The sequence below is a fragment of the Macrobrachium rosenbergii genome, chromosome 20 (assembly GCF_040412425.1).
Source record: "Macrobrachium rosenbergii isolate ZJJX-2024 chromosome 20, ASM4041242v1, whole genome shotgun sequence".
In the NCBI taxonomy this organism is placed as follows: Eukaryota; Metazoa; Arthropoda; class Malacostraca; order Decapoda; family Palaemonidae; genus Macrobrachium; species Macrobrachium rosenbergii.
Window position 1 is genome coordinate 16,822,274 of NC_089760.1, and position 25,503 is coordinate 16,847,776.

A 25,503-nucleotide genomic window follows, 5' to 3' on the forward strand; every position below is an offset into this window, starting at 1 on the left:
GAATTCCTTAGAAAATTTAATTGTCGTGGGGGTCGGGGGAGGCGGGGGATGTAGCGTAGTTGTAGTGGGGCGCTAGAGGACAAAAATGTATAGCAGAATAAAGCTAGGAAAAATATACCTGCGGAAGGGGATCAGCGTTCTCAGTAATCATGATGACCAAGGGATGTCTAAATTTTCTTTTGATTAAGAATTTACAAATGCTATAATTTTCAGCCCTGAATTAGGGGCGTCTGTGTTATTCACGTACATTATTTAAATACATGACACTACCGTTTATCTGCTCGATCAGTGTCTAGTACCAAAGGAAACAATTCTTCTATTTTGCTAGTTTATTTTTCTTTCCTTAAAAATATCGTTCTCCATTTTGTCCTCATGGAACACGAGGAAACAAAATGAGCAACAATGGTAATAATATAAGAAATTAACATAAAAGGTGTCTGTGATGAGAAATTTAGTAAGCCCTAAAAACCAGCAATATTCATCACTAACCCTTTTGTGTTTCATCCTCGAAGAGCTTGTTCAAGGTGCATTCAAGAGCGTACAATAATATCATTTCCGTATAGAAAGTTTCCTTGAAGTTGACAAAACATGATTTTCGAGTAAAGTTTTTTCTTGAAAGAATATATATATATATATATATATATATATATATATATATATATATATATATATATATATATATATATATATATATATATATATTTGTTCCTTAAAAGTATATATACTATATATTTATAAATATAATATAGAACGATAATATATATATATATATATATATATATATATATATATATATATATATATATACATACTGTATATATATATGTATGTATATGTGTGTGTGACAGGACGAAGGCGTCAAAGCTGCTCAAACTGGCTCAGTTACCAGAGAGAGAGAGAGAGAGAGAGAGAGAGAGAGAGAGAGAGAGTTAAAAATTAAGAATCATATCTTGGTAATTAGCCTTCGCTGAGGGGAGTCAATGGATTCCCATTCACTGTGGCCAAAATCTGAAGTCAAATTGGAAAGGAGAAAAACCTTAGCAAAAATATTCAAAAAAAGATTCATCTTCATCTGAGATATATTATCACTATAATATATGATAGTTGTCAGCTAGCACGTTTTCTAGCAGTCAACGTCATTCCATGATATAAAATTGTCAATGAACTCAATCTACTCATCTGAACAATTTTACTTTATCTAATTTTCATCGTTAATTTTGCAACAGCAATATTTGAAACTTGACTGCCTTGTAACAAGTGAAAAGATACAAAATACAGCCCTGTAGGTATATTCCCCCATAAAATCATCCAGAAGTTGAAAAGTATAACTTGACATATGAAATCAAATTTGTTGCTAATCGAAATAATATTTACAATAGAAGACTGGAAACAATATTTCCTAATTTTCGACATTTCTATTTTGTTTTAAAGCCAAATCTACTATTAACTTTACAGATAGCACCAGATAATTCTCTCAGTCACAGAGTGGAATTAATTCACACGATTCCCAAGCATTCAGTGGGCATAGTTTCACCTGGAGACAAAGTGACTTATACACTTTTGGGGTATTTAGTATTATATTATTATTAGTGAACTAAATATCAGCTATATTAGTGCAATGGTGACAGTTTGGCCTTATCTCAGTAGCTGACTATTTTCTTTACTTTGAAACTCTTAGATTAATTTTTCCATCACCATTCTATATATATAAGCAGTGCTGTAAACATACTTTTCTGAGAGGTTACAATATGTAAGTTGTAATAAACAGTGCATTTGACATTCACCAGGATTCCGCTTGTCAGTCTCTGTATGATGACTATACTTCTTCTTCTTCTTTTAACGTGCTTTTTTTCCCATTTTTGTATGGGGTAAGCACGATGCCTTCTTTTGAAGGACTTTATATGGAAGAAAAACTCGCTATTCTCGCAATGCTTTCACACCAAATTTATATGTATATATATATATATATATATATATATATATATATATATATATATATACATACATATATATACATATATATATATATATATATATATATATATATATATATATATATATATAAATATATATATATATATATACATATATATATGTATATATATATATATATATATATATATATATATATATATATATATATATATATATATATATATATATATATATAGGCTGTGGAGATTGCGTAAGCATATACTGTACATACATTCATATCGCAATCTTATTTTTTTCTAGCCAGTGGCCCAAAAGTATTAAATTTTTCATTAGACAGCCAACGCCGTTATGGTTTCATAAAGATAGATTAGAAATACATTATTTACAAGGTTATGATGCAATCAGGAGAAAACTCAAGACCATAAAAAATGGATTAACATTTGGCAATCATCTCCCAGAGAGAGAGAGAGAGAGAGAGAGAGAGAGAGAGAGAGAGAGAGAGAGAGAGATTTGGCGTCGTGTTAGATGTAGAGGCATAATCTCACTGCTCCAAAGGCACGTAAACTTTGCTGTAAACTTCCCCAATGGTACAGTTTCTTTTTTTTTTTTTTCGTCTTCGCATCCTTAAGCTCGTTATCGAAATTTCCCGATTATTTCGCCATGTGGAGGTAGATGGAATGAATTATGAATTCATAAACCAAAGACTATTAAGAAGTAAAAAGGAAAAAGGAAGTAAATGAGTATAAAGGCTGTCTAATATCGCATGAAGCTTTAAAGCTACTTTTCCTAAGACAAGTTATAAGATTAAAAAAAGTATAAAATGCGCCGAAGTTTCTTCGGCACAATCTAGTTTTCTGCACAGCGTATAATGCTCTATGGAACTTTCAGCCAAAACCCAGCCACGGCCCGTGAAACTCTTAGTCGCGGCTCATAAAACTCAGCCAGGGTCCGGTGGTGGCCTGTGTTGTTGGAACCTATAGCGGTGCCAGAAGATCGATTATGGCTAACTTTAACCTTAAATAAAATATATTGAGGCTAGAGAGCTGCAATTTGGTATGTTTGATGACTGGAGGGTGGATGATCAACATACCAATTTGCAGTCCTCTAGCCTCCGTAATTTTTAAGATCTGAGGGGGTACAGAAAAAAGTGCGGACGGATAGACAAAGACGTCACAATAGTTTTCTTTTACAGAAAACCGAAAAGACCGAAGCAATGAGAATATACCACAGCGTTGACAGAGAAGGACGAATTAGCCCCGATTCCCAGTATGCCAACAGCTTTTGGCATTCATTTCGAAGGGAATCACACCTTGGTGCTAGCTTTTGGCTTGACATAATGATTTTTAAATGCCATGAAGCTAAGGAGAAAACTGTTAATAGGTTAGAACTGGTCAGGAACACACGGAAGACAAAAAAATATTATAGATCAGAAAGCCTCGGCGATGTTTGCGTTGTAAAAATACATCAAGCAACTTTTAGACACAGGCTACAGAACGATAATGGTTCTTCTTATTTTACATTCATAGTGACTAAAAGAATGGCCAAATGTTTGATTTTTTGATCCAGTGTTAGTAAAGTATTGTTTTTAATTTTTTCATTTTTGTTATTATGTCCAAGCGAATACCTGGAAGGTGAGAAAACGAGTGAAAGCACGTGAATGTATTCCTGTATGTAAAATACCTTTATTTGACAGCATACGTGAGGCAGGAATAGCTGTTAGGCGCAGTCCATTACAAACCATTGTGTTTCCGGTAACCTTAGCAGTTAATGGGTCGCATTCAAGGTAGAGTATGTTTTGGGTCGGGTATCCTCATTTTAAGGCTTGCTGAGATCCGGTAGGTTAATACCCCCGGAGCCGTCACAGCTAAGGGGACAAGACAATATGTTTATATACAATGTACTATATATTAAATGCACAAATACTTAAATTAATTTAGCTTTAGGGGTGATAAATTTAGTTACGGATTTCAAATCCCTTGAAAACATTTTACTGTGTCTGGCGATTCTTGACAGTTATTTTCAAGTTTGTCTTTTCTTTATAGTAAGAACGGTTCTTAGGTTCACCTAAAATAACCATTAATGAGCAAATTTTCTTTCACGATGCTTACTTGCCTTACGCACAGCACATCCGTCGTTTCTACTTTCCCTTTTATGAATCAAAGTCCTTGACGAATATGTGTTTATTGATTATGCAGCTACATCAAAATAATAACAATAACTCCATTCAAAGCAGTAGCAAGCAGTGGGTTATAGAAAAGAAGTTGTGACCGCCAGAAAGAGGGAAAACGAAGAGAGTAGGATGGTGGGGCTGGTGTGTGTCGGGAGAGAGCCTACGCTGGACAAACTGGCTAGGAGCTCCTCCTCGCAGGATTCTGAGGATGAACAGATCCTTTCGCTGGACATATCCTTCTCCTCCACGTTTCCTGTAGAAATTGAAAGTTAATCCCTGGTTCTCTCAGAATACAATCCTTATTTGGATTAAGTAATGGACTCAGTAGTATGTTTACATGGATCATGAAAAAGGAAGAAAGGAATTGTTATTGTATTGTCAAGGCAGAAAATTTGTAGGCGTTGAACTAAATGATCTATAAAGAAATTTATTTGTAATTTGCTTCTATTCACACACACGTATTGTACACATATTTTTGTAGACGTGCTTATGAATATTCATATGTATGTATATCATACTGACGAAGTTTTACCTTGATCATGTCAGCAGCCTTTTCGGCCAAGACGATAACTGCAGAATTGGGAGAACCTGAGATTGACGTAGGCATGGCAGAAGCATCTGCCACCCGTAGTCTCGACGTTCCATAAACCCTGGTTAGAAAATAAATATTGCAATTATTATGTGCGTATGGTTAATGCGAATCTACTGTTAAGTAGACCGAGAGGGATCGGTTATAGGCCCTGGGGAACAAGAAAGAAGATTCCAAATTATTCTGAAGTGAAGGGACGAGGCGTTGGTCAGGATATGCAAATCTTAGGAGCAATGCCCAGAGTGTAGTCATCGAAAAAGGAGATGAACACACAAAATGAGTATATATAGCTTTTGTAAGTCTATAATCCTTTGAATACTTATAAATTTCTTAGATTTTGCAGCTTAAACAGTCGATAAAATCAGGTAACATAGAGTCTTACCTTAACTCTGGATCTATCACGGCCATTGGATCATCAGGCCGGCCAATTCTGGCCGTACCCACTGGATTATGACTAGTCGCAGCCGATATACGTATAACACATGACACATACTCATTGTAGAGCGACCGGGCATCATCAGTGGTTGAGTCTTTTCTCATCCCACTCCGTAGGACACATTCTTCATATCTTGGGAGGTGTAAGGTAGCACCGATATTCTGGAAAGCCTTGGTCCTCGTCAGTCTAATGGCTAATTTGAATGCTGGGTTAAAATAATAATAATTGTCAATCGCTATTTTAGAGCATAATTATTAATTTATATTATTAAATCATAGATTCATAGGTGACATTTTGAAGATAGGATACCGAAGTATCGTTAATGTTATTTAAAAATGGCTGAGTTAGATCAAGATGAGTGATTTCCCTTTGTAAACTTTGATGAGCCCTCTACTGCAGTTGAAGGCTCCCAACCAGTCTTTCACTTGATTTAGGTGTCTTGCAAGAACTTGAACACATGACTGACCCCTAGAATTCCCATAGATAACGAAAGATATTCTCACCGTCTCTCAAGCAGTGCATATCATACGGATGGTCGAGGTAGTTGGGATCAATGGCAGGTGGATGAAGTGGGTCTTTGGAAACCAGCCTGATCGTACCTCGACTCTTCGGATGAAGACATGTTGTCAGGAAGGCGAAACCCTCGGCACTGTTGTTGCCCATTTGAGGAAAAGTGGCTTCGAAATACTGGAATTTGTTTCAGATAAGTTCAAAAATGAATTACAATAAAATGTTTTCATTCTCGTTGGCATTCATAAATTATATCACTGCTTATTTCTGCTGGATTCAAGTCTCAAGCCTAGCCCTGTCAGGTCTGCTTATAAGTTTCATGTCAAAGACTTATGGCATTTATTATCAAGTTTAGTATTTAAAGCATTTCACTATTCTAAGTTAACTCATTTTCCTCCAGTACTCCTGAAAGCCTTCGTCTATTTGGGCACCAACTGTTAATTTTCTCGACCTTTGCCAGCACCAGAAAAACATAACGATAATCTATTACTCCGTTGTAAACAGTATTAAGATTAAATGACAGGTTGGTTACTTTGTTACATGATTTCGGTTAAATGACATGGTATTGCTAAAGAAGGCGTTGTCATGTGCATGTTTTTTGGCATCTCATGGTATTATCCCTTCTGTGTTTGCGCAAAAGGAGGCCGTACTGGCGGAAAAACTCAGGTCGTTCATGTTTGTCATCTTGCAGCTAAAGATTGGCATATTTGCTTACGGGGGAAGTAAGATTCAAGACTTTTAAATATATTTCTCCTACAGCAATGCAAATTATGGTAACACTTGCAAAGCATGATGAACAATAAATAGTAATGGACAACATATGATATGAAAGAAATTCTTCTTTGATGACTTGAAGATGGGTAAACAGTTTTTAGACTTAGGCATATAGGCTAGGTCCGTGCCACGCAGCCCACCGTGTTCTAGCCATGTATATGGGAAAATTAAGGAAAATTAAGATACGAAATTAATTGCACTGAGTGTTTTACGCTTGAAGTAATAAAAAAAATTTACAGCAGATATTATTTGGCTTGTGTGACATTCTGAGCACAATTCAGAGCCATTATTGTCGACACAGCATCACGAGAAGCCGAAAACCAAGGTCTTTAGACCTTGCCGAAAACGGTAGCCCGTGTAGCACGTAAAGGACGATCTAAAACAATACTCTGCACTTTCAGTTCTTTGTCTATATTAAGCCTCATGTGAAATTTGTCACACAGCTTTTTATTCCTATTAATATTCACGTTTATAAAAAAAATTCGGATAAAGGCTATCTTTTGAAAGACTAACTTCGCTGTTTATGTATCTGAGCAGTAGATTTGAAGGGAAAGATTACCGCGATCTTTTCTTTTTATTGTCGCTACTTTGACCGAAATCAAGGTCCAGAAAATCGTAGCGCGCTCCCGCTTCACAGTGACTACGTCTTATGTTGCATTATTTACCGTGATATATCATATTACTGAAAGCTTTTTCTTAATAGTTTAACGTGCATTGACTGTTATTCTGGTGGCTTTTACAAAATATTTGACTTGGAAAATATTCCTTTGATTTGTTTCAACTCCGTATTAGCTTTGCTACTAAACTCCTTTTTCTAATTTTACGGATGAGTTTGTCTTTCACCCCATCCATCTGTTTATAAGCTGCGCGGGAAATTGTTTCCATAGCTGAGCGAATTTTCATAAAAAAATAACTTCCATTTTTAGGTTTTTTAGTAACTTAAAATTTTGCTATAAATTCTCCTTTTTCGTTGTGAAAATTTCATAGCAAACCAGGGACGGCAAAAGATAAAAAAAAAAAATTAATATTTACAGGAAGAAAATGCAACAAGTTTGAAAGTTTGCCCACTCGTGGAACATGCTGAAACCAAAACCCGTTCGATAGACTTCCTTCTTTTGAGGCAGACTTGGTATGGATACTTACTTTTTGCTTCATGTTGATGATGGCCGAGTATAGATCCTTTTCGATGGAATTCAGGTTGATTAAAATGACGCCCACCTCTGGCTTGAGCCGATTGATCGGCATTACGCCCACGCCTTCAACAACTGATCGGCCATAATCTCCTGATAGGAAAAGATGGAAAAAACATAATGAGGAATATTCTCATTGGGTTGTTTTAGAAATGAGCTTTTTAATATGTTCCAATTCCTTTACAAAGGTTAGAGGTTTGTATGTGTGTGTAAAGAATTTTTAAACAAATTTATTAAAGACAAAAGCAGACAGAACTTCTAAAGATTGTTTAGACTGTGAAAAAAATACGCTCCAGAATAATAAGGATTACAATAATTTGAGCAGGTACATTAAGCTGTCATTACACAAAATAATTTTTTTTTTTAGGGCAGACCAAGTGAGACTTTACCTCATGTCTATTAAATCCCTTTTGCTTACCTCTCCCATTAAGAAAGTAATTCCAGATGTTACCCATAGTTCGAAGCTTGTCTAGGTTGAGCGAAATCGGTTTCTTGATGTCTACATACAAAGGGACATTCAGCTGGTCTTGGAGGTTAGCCCCGACGCCCCTGAGGAGAGATACCGGTGGGATCTGAAAGAAGTAACGCTAATCATTAGCAGGAAGTGTACTATGCGTTTCTCATCGTCGCAATGACGTTTATGGGGTCTTTTGGTTAGCGGGAAGCCAAGGTGTGGGGAGTCACAGCTTTTCCTCAAGTAGCACAATGCGACGTCTTACCATAATGAAAATTCTTGTGCAGGCGATCCTACTATTATTATTATCCAAATTGTGCAAATATATATGTGGATCAAATTTATTACGTAAGGATCCATACGGTTGTAAACCTTAGGTTTCTGTGTTTTTGTTCGCTGTTTTATACTGTCTTTGGTTTAAGCATAGCTGTCATTTGCCTTCACGTACTCATGGTTAAATCAGAGCAGTTCGTTTCTCCTACCTAGCTTTAAGACCTACTTTAAATTACTATATGCGAACCATATCTGAGAAATGAAGTCTTAAATGCAAAAGCAGTTTAATAACCTTATCTGACCCTGGCCAAACGAAATTATACTAAGAGGGGAAACAGAACGGGTAAGGCACAATCGAAAGGGAGATGAATGGAGGCTTGTGATATAAGCACAGGAAAGACATAAGTTGCGGAATTTCAAGGAGGCCCTTTGCCTTGCGAGGTGTTGGAGGTACTAAAGTAACCTCGGGAAAAAAGGAGTCAAGAGAGAATTCCAAGGCTAGGTGGCGGAGGGAAGGTGAGTCACCAGAGCAGGCCATACGCTGGCTACTGACGTCCATAGAATAATGAGGAGACAGTGTTGCGTCTGGTGTTATGAAGGGCTCTCTGTCACCTTACATAATCAACGATATTCTATAAATTAAGAGTTTTGACGTCATTCGGTAAGATAAAATGATGAAACAATCACTGAATGTTGGTAAATGTTTATAACTTCCTAACAGACTTCTGAGTTATACAAAATATATTAGTAAAGCTTGTTTGCAAGCGATCTTAGGTGATTCCGTAATTTAGAATAATTATTACTAATTGGACTGCTCTACCATTTCCAAAACTATGGCGACGCTCTTATAATTACCCGGAACACCACTGGTATTCGTCATTTAAGAAAGGTTGGGAACGCTTGCTATGATAAGGCAGTTCCAGCTGGAGAGCCAGCATCTTGGAGATGAATGGAACTTCGAACTTAGGTTTCTCGAAAGGTCGATTCGTCTAATGTTCAATATTCATAGAGATAAATACTATAACAAACAATGTTCTAAACACAATTGAAGATCTAGGTTTTTTGGGATAAATCTTAAAGCATGGTAAAGTCGGGTAATATTCGTATTCAAAGAGATGAATATATCAAACTTAATTTCCTAGATAAAACGTGATTCCTGCGGATAGATATCATATCAAGCTCAGTTTTCCAGAGAAGCTGGGTTCACCTCAGATCCAGTAGGTATACCCAGGGATAAGTAATTAAAAGTTTGGCCACAGAATGCCCATACAGCCTTTGGTGTTTAGTGCTAGTAAATAGTTACAGTAATTCAAGACAGTGTTCAAGTTCACCAGATCTGAATAACTTTGAGAAATCCTGGATTGACTGTTTCATTGTTAATCACGGGAATGGTGTCAGTTTTGTGAATTGGGCTAACAAAAATTTTTGTGCTCCATTTCTAGATTCTGTCGAAGGAAACATTTCTATCAGCGTTTATTGTACGAACACAAAATTATGCTCAGTTTGGATCCTAAGAACTTTATGATTACGTATCTAGAGATTATTAGGCCATTATTGCGATTAGGAAATAAATATCCAGCACAACCACACCTTCAAGCATTTTGTGTATAGAAGCCCTCTTCCATATATGTAAAACCCTAAATAAAAACTTAAATTAGATATGAAGTTAAGAATAGATGGAATCATTATAAACATACGTTAAATGTTGACAGGGCATCTGGATGTCCAATTCCTGAATGCAAGAGAATAACGGGGGTGTTGGTTGTTCCAGAAGACAGGATCACTTCTCCTCGAGCGTACACTGTCCCGTTTAGCTTAGGATTCTCCCACTGGACGTACTGGACACCAACTGCACGAGTGCCGTCCCAGATGATCTAAACGTAAGGGGAAAAGTCGTTTGTGGATGAAAACTTTGATTTATATTCGTATAAACCTTCAAGTCACTTCAGTCACTTCAGACACCTTATGAATCTCACAACCTTTCCCTTAACTCGGTTATTGTCCGGGCTCCACCAAACAAGACATGAATACGTATAAAAACTGTCCTGTTGATTTGCTGTTCGGGCATAAGAAACTATTTAAACAAACTTTTTTCATTAAGCACTAAATATCCAATTTTAGTAGCAGAAATGGACATTCTTACTAAAAATATTTTTCATACCATGTTAGAATCAATAATTATATTAGCAATCCTGCAGGGAACTGGAGGAATTTATAACTATTAAAGGAAACCTTGGCACTTCAGTAGATGTTGCGTTACCTTCGTGACTTGGGTGTTGATAAGGACGTGAAGGTTGGGTCTACCAAGGGCGGGCCTTAGGTATCCCCTTGCAGAACTCCAACGAATTCCTCGATGGACAGTGGTCTGGGCTGCCATTAGCCCATTGTCAATATCATCATTGAGATTCCCAGTTGGTAGACCTTGAATAGGAGGGGAACAGTAGTATAGGAATCAGGCATTGTAATTTTGATTGCTGATTTATTTCATGATCCAGTGACATCGTTTTTGTTGCTGGAATTTTAATGGAAGTAAATTGCCTATCATATTTGCATCGAATTTTGGCCATGGTTTGGTAAGAGAGAGATTATCAAGTCATTCCTCTTCTATTTAAGGTACATTTTCTCATATAACATAATTCAAACTTTGGCTAAACCAGTCCCTACAACGTCCTTCTCCTCTGCTATGGACAGCCTGCTGCCTCCTTCAGCAATATGTGACTTACCCAACTCCTTCCCAGCAGCAAGGAAAGTCTCGGCCAGTTCAGAGTCGGCAGTTACATGTCTCAGGGACGGGTCGTAACATTGCACAGCATCCTGACGTTGTCTGACGTGTTCACCCTCACTGTGGGAAGTGGCGTTTTTACAACCCTTCGGCAGCTTCTTTTTGACTGGGTCGAAAGTACATTGATCCTGGAGGCACAAATTTTTGGGGACTAAGGAAATATGAGGAAACTGGTTAGCAAATTTGGCGTCTTTTTTAAACTTCTCCCCACCCCACTTTTTTCCCAAAATAAGTTACTTTTATTTTCAGTAAAAGATCATTTTCATCATGTGTTTCTAAATTTGCTTTGTTTAAGATAACAAATGTTTTTTTCATATTTAGAATAAAGAAATTTCTCGTGGGAGTGATTTTGATATGTTTATTTCAGGTGTATGTATGTTAACTTTAAATTCATTATAAACCTATAGATTTCGGAAAAATAGTATGTTTTAAATAATGAAGTCTTTGAATCAAGAATTAGAATGGTTTATGGAGATGTACAATAGCACTTCCTTATTTTTAGCATTTTATTAAACTATTAAGGATCATATATATATATATATATATATATATATATATATATATATATATATATATATATATATATATATATATATACAGTATATATATATATCCCCTTTTCAGTGTTTTGGGTGTTCTGAACAATCTGTACGCTATTGGTTTGATGAACATATCATTAAATAATTCCACTCACGTTCCATTCTTGAAACGAGAGGTGGAAAGAGGCCAGGCTTAACCAAAGCTAATATGTAAAAAGGAGTAATGAAAAGGAAACAAGGCACAAAAACTACCGGGTAAATGACATTAATCTGTAATCATTAACCCAGATAGAATAGAGAGGTTTATATTGCTAACTCTGAGAAGATTTATAGTTTCGTGAAATGCACTTCATTATCACCGTAATAGTTTTTATCAGAGAAAGGCGTTTCATCGCTTACAAAGATCTTTCAGCATTGTTTTGAAATTTAAGCTAAGAAATTGTAACATATAACGATTAATATCATGAAGTCTTGTCCCATGTAATATAAAAAATTTCGTTCTAGCAAGACTAGAACTAGAGTAAGAGCAATGCCTGATGTAAACGAGACTCGAGAAAACTTCTTCCTCTCTTTCATCGTCTTGATCTGTGGGAGATCGAAGACAGGTGAAAGACACGAAGAGCATACCTTGAACAATTTTGGCCTCAACCGCCAACACTCGGCTTTATTGGCGTATTTCTTCATCTCGCTGAAGCCCCATCCGACAGCCCCATACTCGCTCTCCCAGGCGTCAAAATCTTGCGGCGAGCCGTACATGTGGATGTTGTAGTTCACTGTGCCACTGCCTCCCAAGACGCGACCTCTCGACCAAGAGGATTGCTGAAAGAGTTTCGAGTGATTCGAGATGGTTGGAAAGACATTGCTCACGAAAATTTTATTGCTTGTTTTTACTCTAATTATGCAAGAAACTATTATATTTTCAATAACATTCACGAGGTATTTATCACAACTTGAGCAACACTTCAGAACAGTGACATTAACCTTTTTATGTGTATATACATGTGTGTGTGTTTGTGTGTGTATATATATATATATATATATATATATATATATATATATATATATATATATATATATATATATATATATATATATAATGAAACCGAGTTCAGTATCTATTAGATGTAAGATGCATAGTATAATTTTTATCTTGACTATATTCCGCACAGCTAATCTACTATTTTTTGTTGCCTTATTAACATGCATGACCACCGAGTTGGTTGCCAAGCTCTCTCTCTCTCTCTCTCTCTCTCTCTCTCTCTCTCTCTCTCTCTCTCTCTCTCTCTCTCTCAGTTACGTAAAGAGTTTCTAAGCAACAAGAAAAGCGTGAATAATTATGTATGGTATCTAGAAGCCTTACAATAAACTTTCAGTGATGTTATTTGTTGAGCGTTAAAGATTGATTGTGCGAACAGATATTGGCGAACGGAGATCAGAGGCTCCGTAGTGAAAATGCGGAAGTGAAAGAGTGATTAGGTTTGAACAAGGGGATGTTATGACCGGGGGTGTGCTAGGCCCCTGTAGATAACAAGTAATCACATGAATACAGTGATTAGAGTGACAAGTAAAACAAGGAAACAAGATAACATGTTATCAAGGAAAGCTGGAATAACTTATATTGGAAGGTTCTGATCGGTGATATGAAAACGAAGTTACAGACTGGTAAAAGGACTTGAGAACGTTTTCGAGCAAGATTCACGTGACAAGGGAAGTGAGGGAGGTGGGATGAAGGTTCTTGGAGAGGACGGTGGAAAAAACGAAGGTGGAAGACTTGAATTACTATTTGGGAATATATTTCAAGGCTGAGAACAAAAGAGGGGAAGACTTTATCTACATAGGAAGAGAAACAGGAAAGCCACTAGGACCCCTGAGAATGTCACGGAGCAGAGGTGAGTTTAATGGGAAGCAATACTTTGAATTCATAAAGGGAAAACTTTTCTTTCTAAAAATGAAGAAGCATTACAGAATACCGATGAAGAAAAAAATGTTAAAGCTGGAATCCTCAGAGACTGGACAATGAAGACTTAGCAAAATGGTTAGTGCAGATGAAATGATAGATCCATGGTTGGTTGGTTTAGATTAACCTAGCCTTATAATGAAAGGTAAAATAGTGAATGTGTTTTGTTGGGGTCCTGGGTAAGGGAAGACCTAGGAGTAAGGATTTAAGGAACACAGAGAAACTGCTGGGTTGATGGAATAACAGAAGTGCTTGACAAAAATTGTTATAATGAAAACGCACTAGAGGACATGTAAGATTGACAAAAATAAAGATTGACAAAAATAACTGTTTTCATGTTTGGGTTCGACGTCCTGCGCATGGAAATTTTGTGTAGGTGCATATACCATTTATGCAGTTTGGAAAGTTCTCTTTCATACATAATCTTCAGCATTGTGTCAGTAGTTAAAACATATCATAGTTACCCTTCCCTCCATGGCCACCATCGATTTCTTCTGGGGTGCTGTGAGATATCTCCAGTCGTGTTTTGACCTTAGCAAAAAAACGGGAGACAGAGGAACCTTGGAGAGCCATGGTTCTTCTCCTCCAGCTTCCACGAGAAGCACTTTGAAATGTTCCACTTCACTGAGTCTGGCGGCCAATACACTACCTGCTGTTCCTCCTCCCACAATGATGAAATCATAGATACTCTCTGGTTTATGGATTATTCCTGGTGAAGTGGAAAAACACATCTGCCATATCCAAGCTGCTGCGCATATTACCACCGCCAGAAACCCTATGGGAAAAAATAGCAAAGTTGCTTTTTGAATCTGAAAGAAACATTGCAACCGGTAGATGATTTGTGGATGAAGGATTATAGTTTACACAGAATAGCGCCCGCTGGACGAGAAAGAGAGCCTGAGTCTGGTTCCAAGATGAGGACGGAGTAATATAAGAGCAGTCCTTTAAAACCAGTCTAGTCTCTACCTACCAAAGGAATGCTCTATGTGCCTAGGATGTAGTCGACTACAAGGGGTAGCAGTCAGGGATATAGAAGGGCGTAGGGCAGTCAGACTCATCCCATCATACTAACTGAGCATTGTAAAGGCACCACCTTCTGGGGTCATTTATTTTTGTTGGGGAACTTTTGGAATATTATATATATATATATATATATATATATATATATATATATATATATATATATATATATATATATATATATATATATATATATATGTATGTATATATATATGTATAAATTAGAGGAATTTATTTCTGGTGATAGAAATTCATTTCTCATTGTAATGTGGTTCGGATTCCACATTAAGCTGTTGGTTCCATTGCTAGGTAACCAATTGGTTCTTAGCCACGTAAAATAAAACCTAATCTTTTGGGCTAGCCCTAGGAGAGCTGTTAATCAGCTCAGTTGTCTGGTTAAACTAAGGCATACTTAACTTTATATATATATTGTATATGTGTGTGTGTATGTACTGTATATATACAGTATATATATATACATACATATACATATATATATATATATATATATATATATATATATATATACATGATGTTGCCTTACTATATGTATATTATCCTATATTTTTTATATATTTACTCTTATTTATCATGTATTATGTGTAATGATAATAATTGTTAAAGTATCATATGTAGTGTAATATCAGATCTCAAAAGAGTTGGTGATTTATATAACTCAAAAGAGTTGGTGATTTATATAACTTAACAGTGTAATTTAAAGTTAGTAACACATTTTAATAATAACACAGTATGTGACCCACGTTATGTCCCATAGCAACAAGTGTTCTGTACTTGTGTGTCGTGTCGTGGTTCAGTCTTTGTCGCTAGGATAACGAGTTAACTAGCACGGGAATAGCAATCGAGTTGTGGAAAGCTTTGTCCCATATGAGAAAAGACGAATGATTTCACAGTGTTTCTTGTACTGTTCTGAAAACCAACTATGGTTCTTCGTCTTTGTTTTGAAAGTGTGCCTTTTATGGCTGGCCAGTCACTGTCTGTTTTGATCGTGTTGAGATTCCGTTAAGAGCTTCACCCATACGATTTTCTGCTCAAATCACATATGCCTTTTTGAGAGAAAATGCATGTATATTGATCGATTAAGTCATGTTTTGTAGGAGTGCATTGCTCTGATTATGTGTTGTCCTAACGTCGCACTTGAATCCAAAAATTTGCTCATTCTGATTTCAGAGACTGATCAGTTTGGTTCCGTCTCTCTCTCTCTTTCTTCAAAAGAGAGAAGTTATTAGCGTAGAATATTTGTGGTTACTGGTGTTAATCTCAGCTTTTGAGATCTGAACATAAACAAAGTTGTAACTGTGCCCAACAAAAATGATTTTGCAAAGGTTTTCACAAGCTTGTGTAAGGTAAAGTGAATTTTACTTATTATTATCATGGTATAATAAGGTATATTAGGGAAATTTTGCCTTAGTGAAATTATTATTGATAAATCTTTTGTGTATTTTTGCATGTTCTTGTGTTTGCAATCTCTTTACTTAGCATTTTAAATATTTCTTGACAATTTAACATTGCATACTTGATTTAATTTTCATTTATTAAGATTATCTTTTCAAATCTTGAGCAATTCTTGATTGTTTAAATTTTGCTTGATTAATTTAATTTCTTGATAAATTAAAGTGTTTGTGATTTAGTTTTGTTTACTAATTTAACTCAAGAATTAATTAAACTTTTGTGTTGTTTTCAAGTATTAGTAAGTTTTTCAGATTGTGAATTCTAATTATAAATTTTGAATTTAAAAATAAATTTTTGCATTTAGTGTTTTTAACAAACAGTGTTTCATTTATTGACCACCAGTGAATAGGATTAATTGTGTGCATAAGGCAAAGTGATAAACATGTTTTGTTCCTTTAGTTTTGCTGAAATGAATTAAGACCAAGGAAACAGTTTAAAATTGTTTGATGGAGTGATGCTCTTTTACTCTAGTATATTTCTTGTTTACTTGTTGATACCTCACACTTGTTTTGATAAACTTAGTTTGATTTTTTTCAAGTGATTAATTAGCTTTTTAAGGGATCACTGGTACCTTTAGAGTACTCAGTCATAATTTCTATTGTTATGAGAGTTCAGGTATCTGGCTGAAGTGAGGTAAATTTTTGAATTCTGTGATTAGTTGCTTAATAACTAGGTACTTGGTATGCTTCAGACTATATATATATATATATATATATATATATATATATATATATATATATATATATATATATATATATATATATATATATATATATAATATATATAATGTTTGTCTGTGTTTGCAATTTTATGTCATATATATGAAGATAGTTGTTTATAAATACTAAAAGCGGTGTTTTGTCTTTAATGTTAAAAATTTCATCTTTACTTTAGGGTTATTAATGGCTGATGGTTAATTCTCCGTTTGTATTTGACCAAAAGACCTAAAAATACTACAGGGGAGGGGCGGGGGGCCCGATGGTGACAAGATCAGACACACATGAGAGGATTCCCTGGTCTACTGCGAAGCCCTTGAAATAAGGAAATGTGTAGGCCTTTATGCAGATAATTCTCGAAAAGAACATAAGAGCATACAAGCGAAGAGGGATTATGCACTGAAGGGGGACGAAAGAGCAAAAAGGCATAAAAAAGACGGGTTGATAAATAGACAGGCAGACACAGAAAGTAAGAGAAGAGAGTTAGAATAGTTTTCGCTTTCTGTTTTTGTTTGTTTGAGTCTCTCTCTTCCTCCTATTTGATTAGACGGAATATTAAAGTCAGTGGTAAAACAAATGATCAAGTATGACCGCAAAATTGATCCGAGTGAAAGTTAATTTCGTTATTACATATGAATATGAAGGCATAAACAAGAATAGCGTGATGTTGCAGCAGATTTGAAACGAAATGAAAAATAATCGTTTTGACATTTTTGCGACGAGTGACATTTCTCTTCACCCACACACGTGATGACGTAGAACCCAAAATAAAATGTGATAACTCCCTAACATAATTCATTTTATTTTTCTGTAAAAGAAAGCTAATGTGCCTGGCTTTGTGTGTCCGTCCGCACTTTTTCTGTCCGCCCTCAGATCTTAAAAACTACTGAGGCTAAAGGGCTGCAAATTGGTAGGTTGATCATCCACCCTCCAATCATCAAATATACCAATTTGCAGCCCTCAAGCCTCAGTAGATTTTATTTTATTTAAGGTTAAAGTTAGCGATAATTGTGCTTTTGGCAACGATATAGACAGGCCACCACCGGGTCGTGGTTAAAGTTTAATGAGCCGCGGCTCATACAGCATTATACCGAGGCCACCAAAGATAGATCTATTTTCTGTGGCCTTGATTATATGTACTTTTTACTTGTTTTCTTTTGTAATCAATGTTTATCTCAGTATTCTGCAAATTATCCGCATGAAAAATATACCTAAAATCTGTTAACAAAATTTTAAATTGCATTTTAAGGAGCGTGAACGTCAGTTACTGAGAAAGTGCCTTGAGCATTGCTTTAAATTAAAAAATAGAGGGACGCTTGGAAGTTACTTAAGTGGATAAAAAGCTAGAGCCTTGAATACATGGCATCACCAACGAACATCATTTGTAATGTCCCTGATACTCAGTAACTGACACGAAAAGCGACGTTGTTCACCCTTGGCTGTAAGACATCTGCTCAGTGAAGTTGTCAAAGGACATATTGGAAATGATATTTTTATATGTATGTTATAGGTATACTTTCAGCAACACAGAACTATCCAGTAAGTTTAGAATCGTAACTGCGGTTTGTAATCAAGGAGTAAAAGGAAAAGTTTGAAAGTCCACGATCGCCAATGCTTTGTAAGCCACATGGCTAGATGATTAGATCATAAGAATCTAGAAGCATTTTAAACATTTTCGTGGACTACTTTGATATAACCTAAATTCCTCATATCACTAAGTAACGAAAGTCTTTTGGGGAAAAGTGAATACTTACACAAGAAATATGAAGGCGGTATTGTTAGAAGTCGGTTAGACGAAAAAGAATCAAGTATTTAAAGTTTCCATAAAAAATAACGCTTTCCTCTCCCAGTTGCTTTTACACAGATATGTGTAATGGTTAAAATTATAACTCAATTATACATTGCTGCATTATGATGGCTTAGACAAAAGCCAAAATACTTTTAAAAAATCTCAAGAATTACCATTGCATCCTGTAACCACCTAAAGGTGGAGCCAAAGCTTAGGCCATCTGGCATTCAGAGGTTAGTATTCAGAACTTCTGAAGTTTTGAGATGTTATATTTAAATAGAGATGAAAATCAGATGACAGTTATACAAGAAATTCTTCATTATTTCAAGTTTGCTGAAACATGCAAACGGCAGTGTACTACACCGAGTCCTTATTCTGCTCTTTTGGAAGATAGGAAGAAGCCCTGCGATAGAATAGGAGTACTGAGATGAGAATTGCGTTAAGCTCTTTTCAGAGTTTATGGTCTTTGAATTCCAGCACCAGTTAGTTTTAATGAGGAGGACTTCATCAAATTCACGTGTGTTTTATTTCCTAGCATTTACTATTTTATAAAGGTTTTCAGTGTGTATGATAAAAATTCTAGCCTTAATATTCAGTCTTAAATTGTCTTTCCGGTATCGATGGTTTTGGCTATTAAGATACCAATCTGCAAATATTTACAAAATGATTAAGAAAAAACATATACGTAAATATACACTGCGAAACAGTAATGTCTTTTTAAATGGAACTGCAAACAAATGGTGCGGATTTTCCAAAAGATGACGGGTTAAAACCAAATTGTTGTAACAAAACAAAAAAATAATCCCTACCAAAAATGTATTGGTTTAATCATGCTCCTTTGTCTGAAGAATGAAAAGGGAATTATAAAAGAAATTAATGTCTCAAGAATGAAAAAAAACATAAACAAGGGCCGGTAAATGTTTTGAATGTTCTCTTAATTTACAAAAAGGCTTAGATCTACGAAATATACAGTTGTAATGGCATCATCAGTAGTTGCCAGGGCCCCTAAAGAACATAACTTGCTCTGTGCAAAGTTGCAAACCGGTGTATGAAGCAGTGTGCTGACGTAAGACTGCACACGAGAAGCCAACCAAGTCACTCAGTATTTCACTGAATGAGACACTGGCCAAGAATAGCCTAAATGGATCAAGCTTTAAGAACCACTTCTTTACCATGGAGAGGATTAATTCCAGCAATATACCATTAAGTTTAAACTGCAGCTTAGTTAGTTGAACATTGCAAATTTTCTTCGTTGTATGTGTCTGTAAGTTACATAGACTTATCTGATGTATTTGTCTATATATTTACTTGTTTCATAATCATGTATAAATGGACGCAGATACATAATGGTACATGCAAGCATAAACATGGAAGTCAATTCTCATGAAAGAGCACCCCCGCTGTCCTATATTTTTGTCGCAACAGATTATCCCCTTTGAATGATTTATGTGATTTGTATCTAACAAATTTGCTGTCGCCTGATATGTCCAAAATATCGTTGTTAGCGATGAGACCAGCCATCATTCAACGCTCGGCGTATATTATACGAATGACTATACAGTAATCTATAAAATCGTGGTGAGAAATAATGTGCAGTAAATAAAGTAAAGAACTTGAACTTAATCGTAAATCTTAGGAGCTCATCTTAGTTTTACATTACTGTCTTGATGGAAAGGGCCCTGATTTGTTGCTTTTGTGTAGTATAGCTTAAAAACCTAAGCTGCATGGCTGACCTCTTAAGCTATCTAATAAAAATTCTTATGGCATAATGATACACGAAAAATACGCTTGAATTTTTCCCAAGATTTAAATGAGTTCGAACAGAGGTAGTTCTCAGACACTGACTAGATGCAGTAACTTCAAAACCCTCACATTCTCTTTGAGAGAGAGGGAGAGATTCTGTGCAGAATTAGATTCAGGCAAGAAGGACATTTCAAACTTTTTCAGAGATTTTCACTTTGATTCTGTTTTATTTTCTTTAACCACTGTTGCTATCTTCCATTTGTTCGTAAAGGATATTAGGCAATACTATTTCAAAGGCACCGTTGAACTACCTCCTTCCATGTTTATTATGAAAAAGTCCTCGGGTGACTGTGAATGTGACTTATTCTATTACAAGTTATGTATAAAACCAATGGTTGACTTGGGTGCTATGCACCTATAGCATGCCGTAGAGGTACCAAGTTTAACCTGCCTTTGGAGGGACATATCGAAAGTAGGCGTTTGTATGCGCACGGCGCAAGAATATCAAATTTTTTTTCCTGAACTTTTGTCACGCACACCTCATAATGCTCACTTTCTCACCTCTGTTTTCATTGGTTGAATCCTTTTTCTTGCTCACATTAAAGCATTTCCAGGTCTTTTGATTTGGTTATGGGAGTAGGTATAATTTCAAAGTTCAGGTATCTGAAGCTGCTTAAATTATATATATATATATATATATATATATATATATATATATATATATATATATATATATATATATATATATATATATATACTGTATAGATAGATAAATAGATAGATGTGTGTGTATGTGTAACTTGAATCTAAAAAGTCGTAGTGTATATTTTTTATAATTATTTAGTTAAAGTATTGCTGTCTTTAACGCTTGTGTTGAAATTGATGCTACTGGTAGAATTCCTAGCATTCTTAACTGGCAAACAACTAAGATTTAATAGAGACATAACAATTTTCTTCAACATACCTCTGGCAAAAGTATCAGTGGAAAACGTCAAAAAAGGAGGAAATACGATAAGCAGACTGAAGGACAGTAAAACCTAAAGTATCTCGAAAGCAGAGTAGGCGCTGATGCAACTCACCAATCCGCTTGAATCTCCATCCTTCCTGCTCCTCAGACATTTTCTCCCGCCAACCTCAGAAGCCTTTCAAGTAGTTTCTCCAAGAGCACAATCAGTTCCATAACCACCTGGATGTCAAAGCTTTCTTTCTTAGCATATTTTGCATTTCATACTGTGGCTAACGAACGTTCTTCGGTCGTATTTCAACCATAAGTCTTTGGAAACAAAGAGTTAGTCATTCACACTGAATACGGATGCTGTGAATACGAGAAAACAGAAATTTACTACTTTAAATTATCTATTACTCATTTTTTCATACTGATATTCATACAAACACTAAAACACACGAGCTTATGCATATACCTATATATATATATATATATATATATATATATATATATATATATATATATATATATATATATATATATATATATATATATATATATATAATGTGTGTGTATTATATGTGTGTCTTTTTAATATCCACAATCACCTCAAAGCCTCGTGCTTTCTTCACGCTTTCTTGGGTGTACTTATCACTACCAGTCTTCGATCCAAGTGAGAAATAAATGAAGAAGCCTCACCTTCAGTAGTTGGATTCAACCCATACACGCCAGGTTAAGTTGAGATTAATTTAACTGTCTGTCACAAAGAGATTCTTCATTTATTTTCCACTTGGACCCAACTCTTGTAGTGATGGACGTATAAAAAAATGTAAGGAAATGGCAAATTTACAGGTCATTGTGGCTAATAAGAACATATATATCAGGTGAAAGTGCCCAATAAGAAAAAGGTGGTCACTGCCACATTCGCATTGTAACTGCTGAACTGCATATGAATCCCTATGTTGAAAACTTCCACAGCATTGGCCGTTTACCATATAGCTACATAAAGAGCTCACTAACTCTACGTTGACCTCCTACATACACCTCTGCTTTCACCTTTATTTTGCTTGTGCTCTCGCACTTCCTGGATGCTAGGGCACATCTTTCCAATAGCTCTTTCACGGCATCCAGCAAGCACTTTTTAGGCCGTCCATTGTTTGCTTGTGCTCTCGCACTTCCTGGATGTTAGGGCACATCCTTTCTAATAACTCTCACTGCATCCGTCAAGCACTTTTTAGGTCGTCCTCCCCTTTCTCCTAAAACCTCCAAATTACTGACTCTTTTCATCAGCCTATTGTACTCCATTCTTTCCACATGACTGAACAACCACAAAATACTCTGATCCATCCTTGTACATACTCGGACTTTTTACAACATTTCTCATCTTTTCAGTTCCTCTTGCCACGTATAATAAGCAGATAATTTATCACAAAAACAATGGCCTTTTCCATTCATTCACATTCGACATCCACACTACAGTTCCTTAATGGAGAATCCCATGATCTTCACTGTCGTAGTGTAAATGTCCCTCTTCTTGATCATTAATGCTTTTGTTTAAGACTATGACCTTTTTACACTTTCTAAAGCTCATATATGACATTTCTTCCATGATATTTATCTTATAGACGTTTCACATTCTCTATCTAATATCCTTGGTCTTTACTCATCGTCTCTTACTCTTCCTTACCTATTAACCAGTATTCGTTTTGTTATCCTTAATAAGTCTCAACATAATATTATTCACCTTGGCCGTTACTGCCTCCATTTACAGCTTTCATTACCTGTCTCTTGCTGACTCTGTCTATCACATCCTCTTTATACTGTCTAATAACTGCTTGCGCTCAATTCTTCCAGATCTTTTTTTTTTTTTTTTCATATCCGAACATTCTTCTAGCCGTCATAAATTATGCGCAGCTATCAACAGGTTAAGTGGTCCGGTTACTTCGTTCATATGTCAAAGAAATTAAACCATGTAAATTGTTGATTCTGATAGAAGTGTTATATATTACACTTGGGATTAATATTTCCCTCTATCCAAGTTTAGAACTACACCGACTGTCGGTCCCTGTCTGAAATACTGTAATCACATTCCGAGCACAGATCGATCAATTCAGACAAGGGTTTTCCCAATCTCTTCAAAGTTGCTGAATTCTCTGCTTGTTTCCGTTATTCATGAATTCCGCAAGCTCTTACGAAAAGTTTTTTTTTAAGCTTTCTTTGCATTTACCCATCAAAACCTTACCTTTCCTGTGGCTCATTTCATTTAGGTGTTGGCTGCATCGTTGTTTGTCTTGCCCTTCAGGTTGAGAGTATACCACTTGTAGATCGATTTTTCACTAGCCCCTTGCCCTCTCTCTTACTCTCTGTAATTATTATTATTATTTCCCTATCCCAGTTATGGGCGATTCATCACTCTGATCACCAATGGTCTAAGACCGTTTTCTGTAAAGGGCCGGCTGTAAAATACAGACGCTCACTATACCTACCCCCGTCTCCCACATATGTATAGGGCCTATATATATATATATATATATATATATATATATATATATATATATATATATATATATATATATATATATATATACATACTGTATACTGTATATATATATATATATATATGTGTGTGTGTATATATGTTTATACTGTATATTTATATGTATTATACATATATCACTTTGAAGTTTGTTAATAATGCATATTCATAATCAAATGAACCCATTTCTTCATTTCAACGTTTTCGTAGCCAATGAAGCAGCAAAAACGGAAATTAAGCACAAAAACTCCCTCAAAAAGATTACTCTTAACAATAAATGAAAAATGATCTCATTCATTTATCACTGGTCCTGGGGTAATCGACTTATGACCAAATTTAACTGATAACAATTACCTCCAAATCGTTTTTTATGTCAAGCACTTAATGAGGCACTCGAGATCTAATCACTGATACCACTGTAGATTCTCCTACACTCGCGTTGCGCAAACACTGGGAGATGCTCTGACTGTTGCTGCCACCAGTGGCTGAAAGACCTAAGACCTAACTTCTTGTAGAAGCAAAGGTAGAGGAAGAAGTTGGTCGTAAGCTTGGTGTGAGGTGAGAACGACAGAAAACTGCTGTAAGTGAGAAACCCCACAAATCTTGAGTTACATGAGGAGAGAGAGAGAGAGAGAGAGAGAGAGAGAGAGAGAGAGAGAGAGAGAGAGAGAGAGAGAATTGCTACAATCAAAGAGTAAAAAAAAATACGTTATGAAATGGTAAAGCAAATTATATCCAAGTACAATGTACAGTACTTTCAAATTCGTGCAACTTGAATTTTTAAGAAATATTCTCGTTAAGAATTTATTAACAGGCCTAAACGTAACATGTTAACTGGGTGGGCGACTACCCACCTACAAAAATAAATTGCCCACCCACTAAATTAACTTCTCCCAAAAGGTACTGTAAACCCTGTACTACCCACACACACACATATCTGTCTATCTATCTATCTATCTATCTGTAAATATATATATATATATATATATATATATATATATATATATATATATATTTGTATGTATATATATATATATATATAATATATATTTGTATGTATGTATATATATATATATATATATATATATATATATATATATATATATATATATATCTTATTCATATAAAACATTGATAAGCATAATCTATCTATGCGATGTTTTGCTATTTTGCTAATCTTATTTTATTAAGAAGAAATTACTTTTCAGATATTTCAGAGAGAGAGAGAGGGAGTAAATGATCTCATCAAGCGTTTTACTGTCGTGATATGTAAAGTGCTCTTAATTTTACCAACCTGAACTCTATCATTAAACTGGCTGCAATAACGCACATTTTATCGCACTTCAAAAGGGTTACATACACACCGAGTCACTGATACACATGCTCGTGCACGCGCAGAATAAAGAACGAATGCAGAGGAACTTGGTGTGACTTTCAAACAGTTTGTTAATCCACCTGATGTTAGATTTGTTCAGCATGTTCAAGCAGTGTGCTCCAGTTTTCTCTGCAATCTTTCAGCCCGTGTTTCTACCTGGAAAAACTTAGCAAATATACTGATAATAAAGATCGAGTCACCCGGCAACAAGCGGCTGGGTATTTGAAAATGTGGGAGGCAGGAGGTCAACAATATAGAGTAACAGCCTTGATGGCAGATATTCTACATTATCTTGCCTG

The 25,503-nt window shown here is 35.5% G+C and overlaps 1 protein-coding gene across 1 annotated transcript; it reads right to left on the reverse strand.

The window, feature by feature from the left end:
* Positions 1–4,100: 4,100 nt before the first annotated feature.
* LOC136849084 (L-sorbose 1-dehydrogenase-like) lies at positions 4,101–24,375 on the reverse strand. Its single transcript, XM_067122018.1, is given in 14 exon segments — positions 4,101–4,349; positions 4,352–4,358; positions 4,638–4,755; positions 5,077–5,335; positions 5,634–5,817; positions 7,558–7,697; positions 8,023–8,176; positions 10,029–10,205; positions 10,592–10,752; positions 11,055–11,241; positions 12,280–12,471; positions 14,074–14,384; positions 21,427–21,662; positions 24,262–24,375. Coding segments are annotated over 13 exon segments (2,097 nt in total). The 5' UTR covers positions 21,467–21,662; positions 24,262–24,375; the 3' UTR covers positions 4,101–4,182.
* Between the last annotated feature and the right edge of the window lie 1,128 nt (positions 24,376–25,503).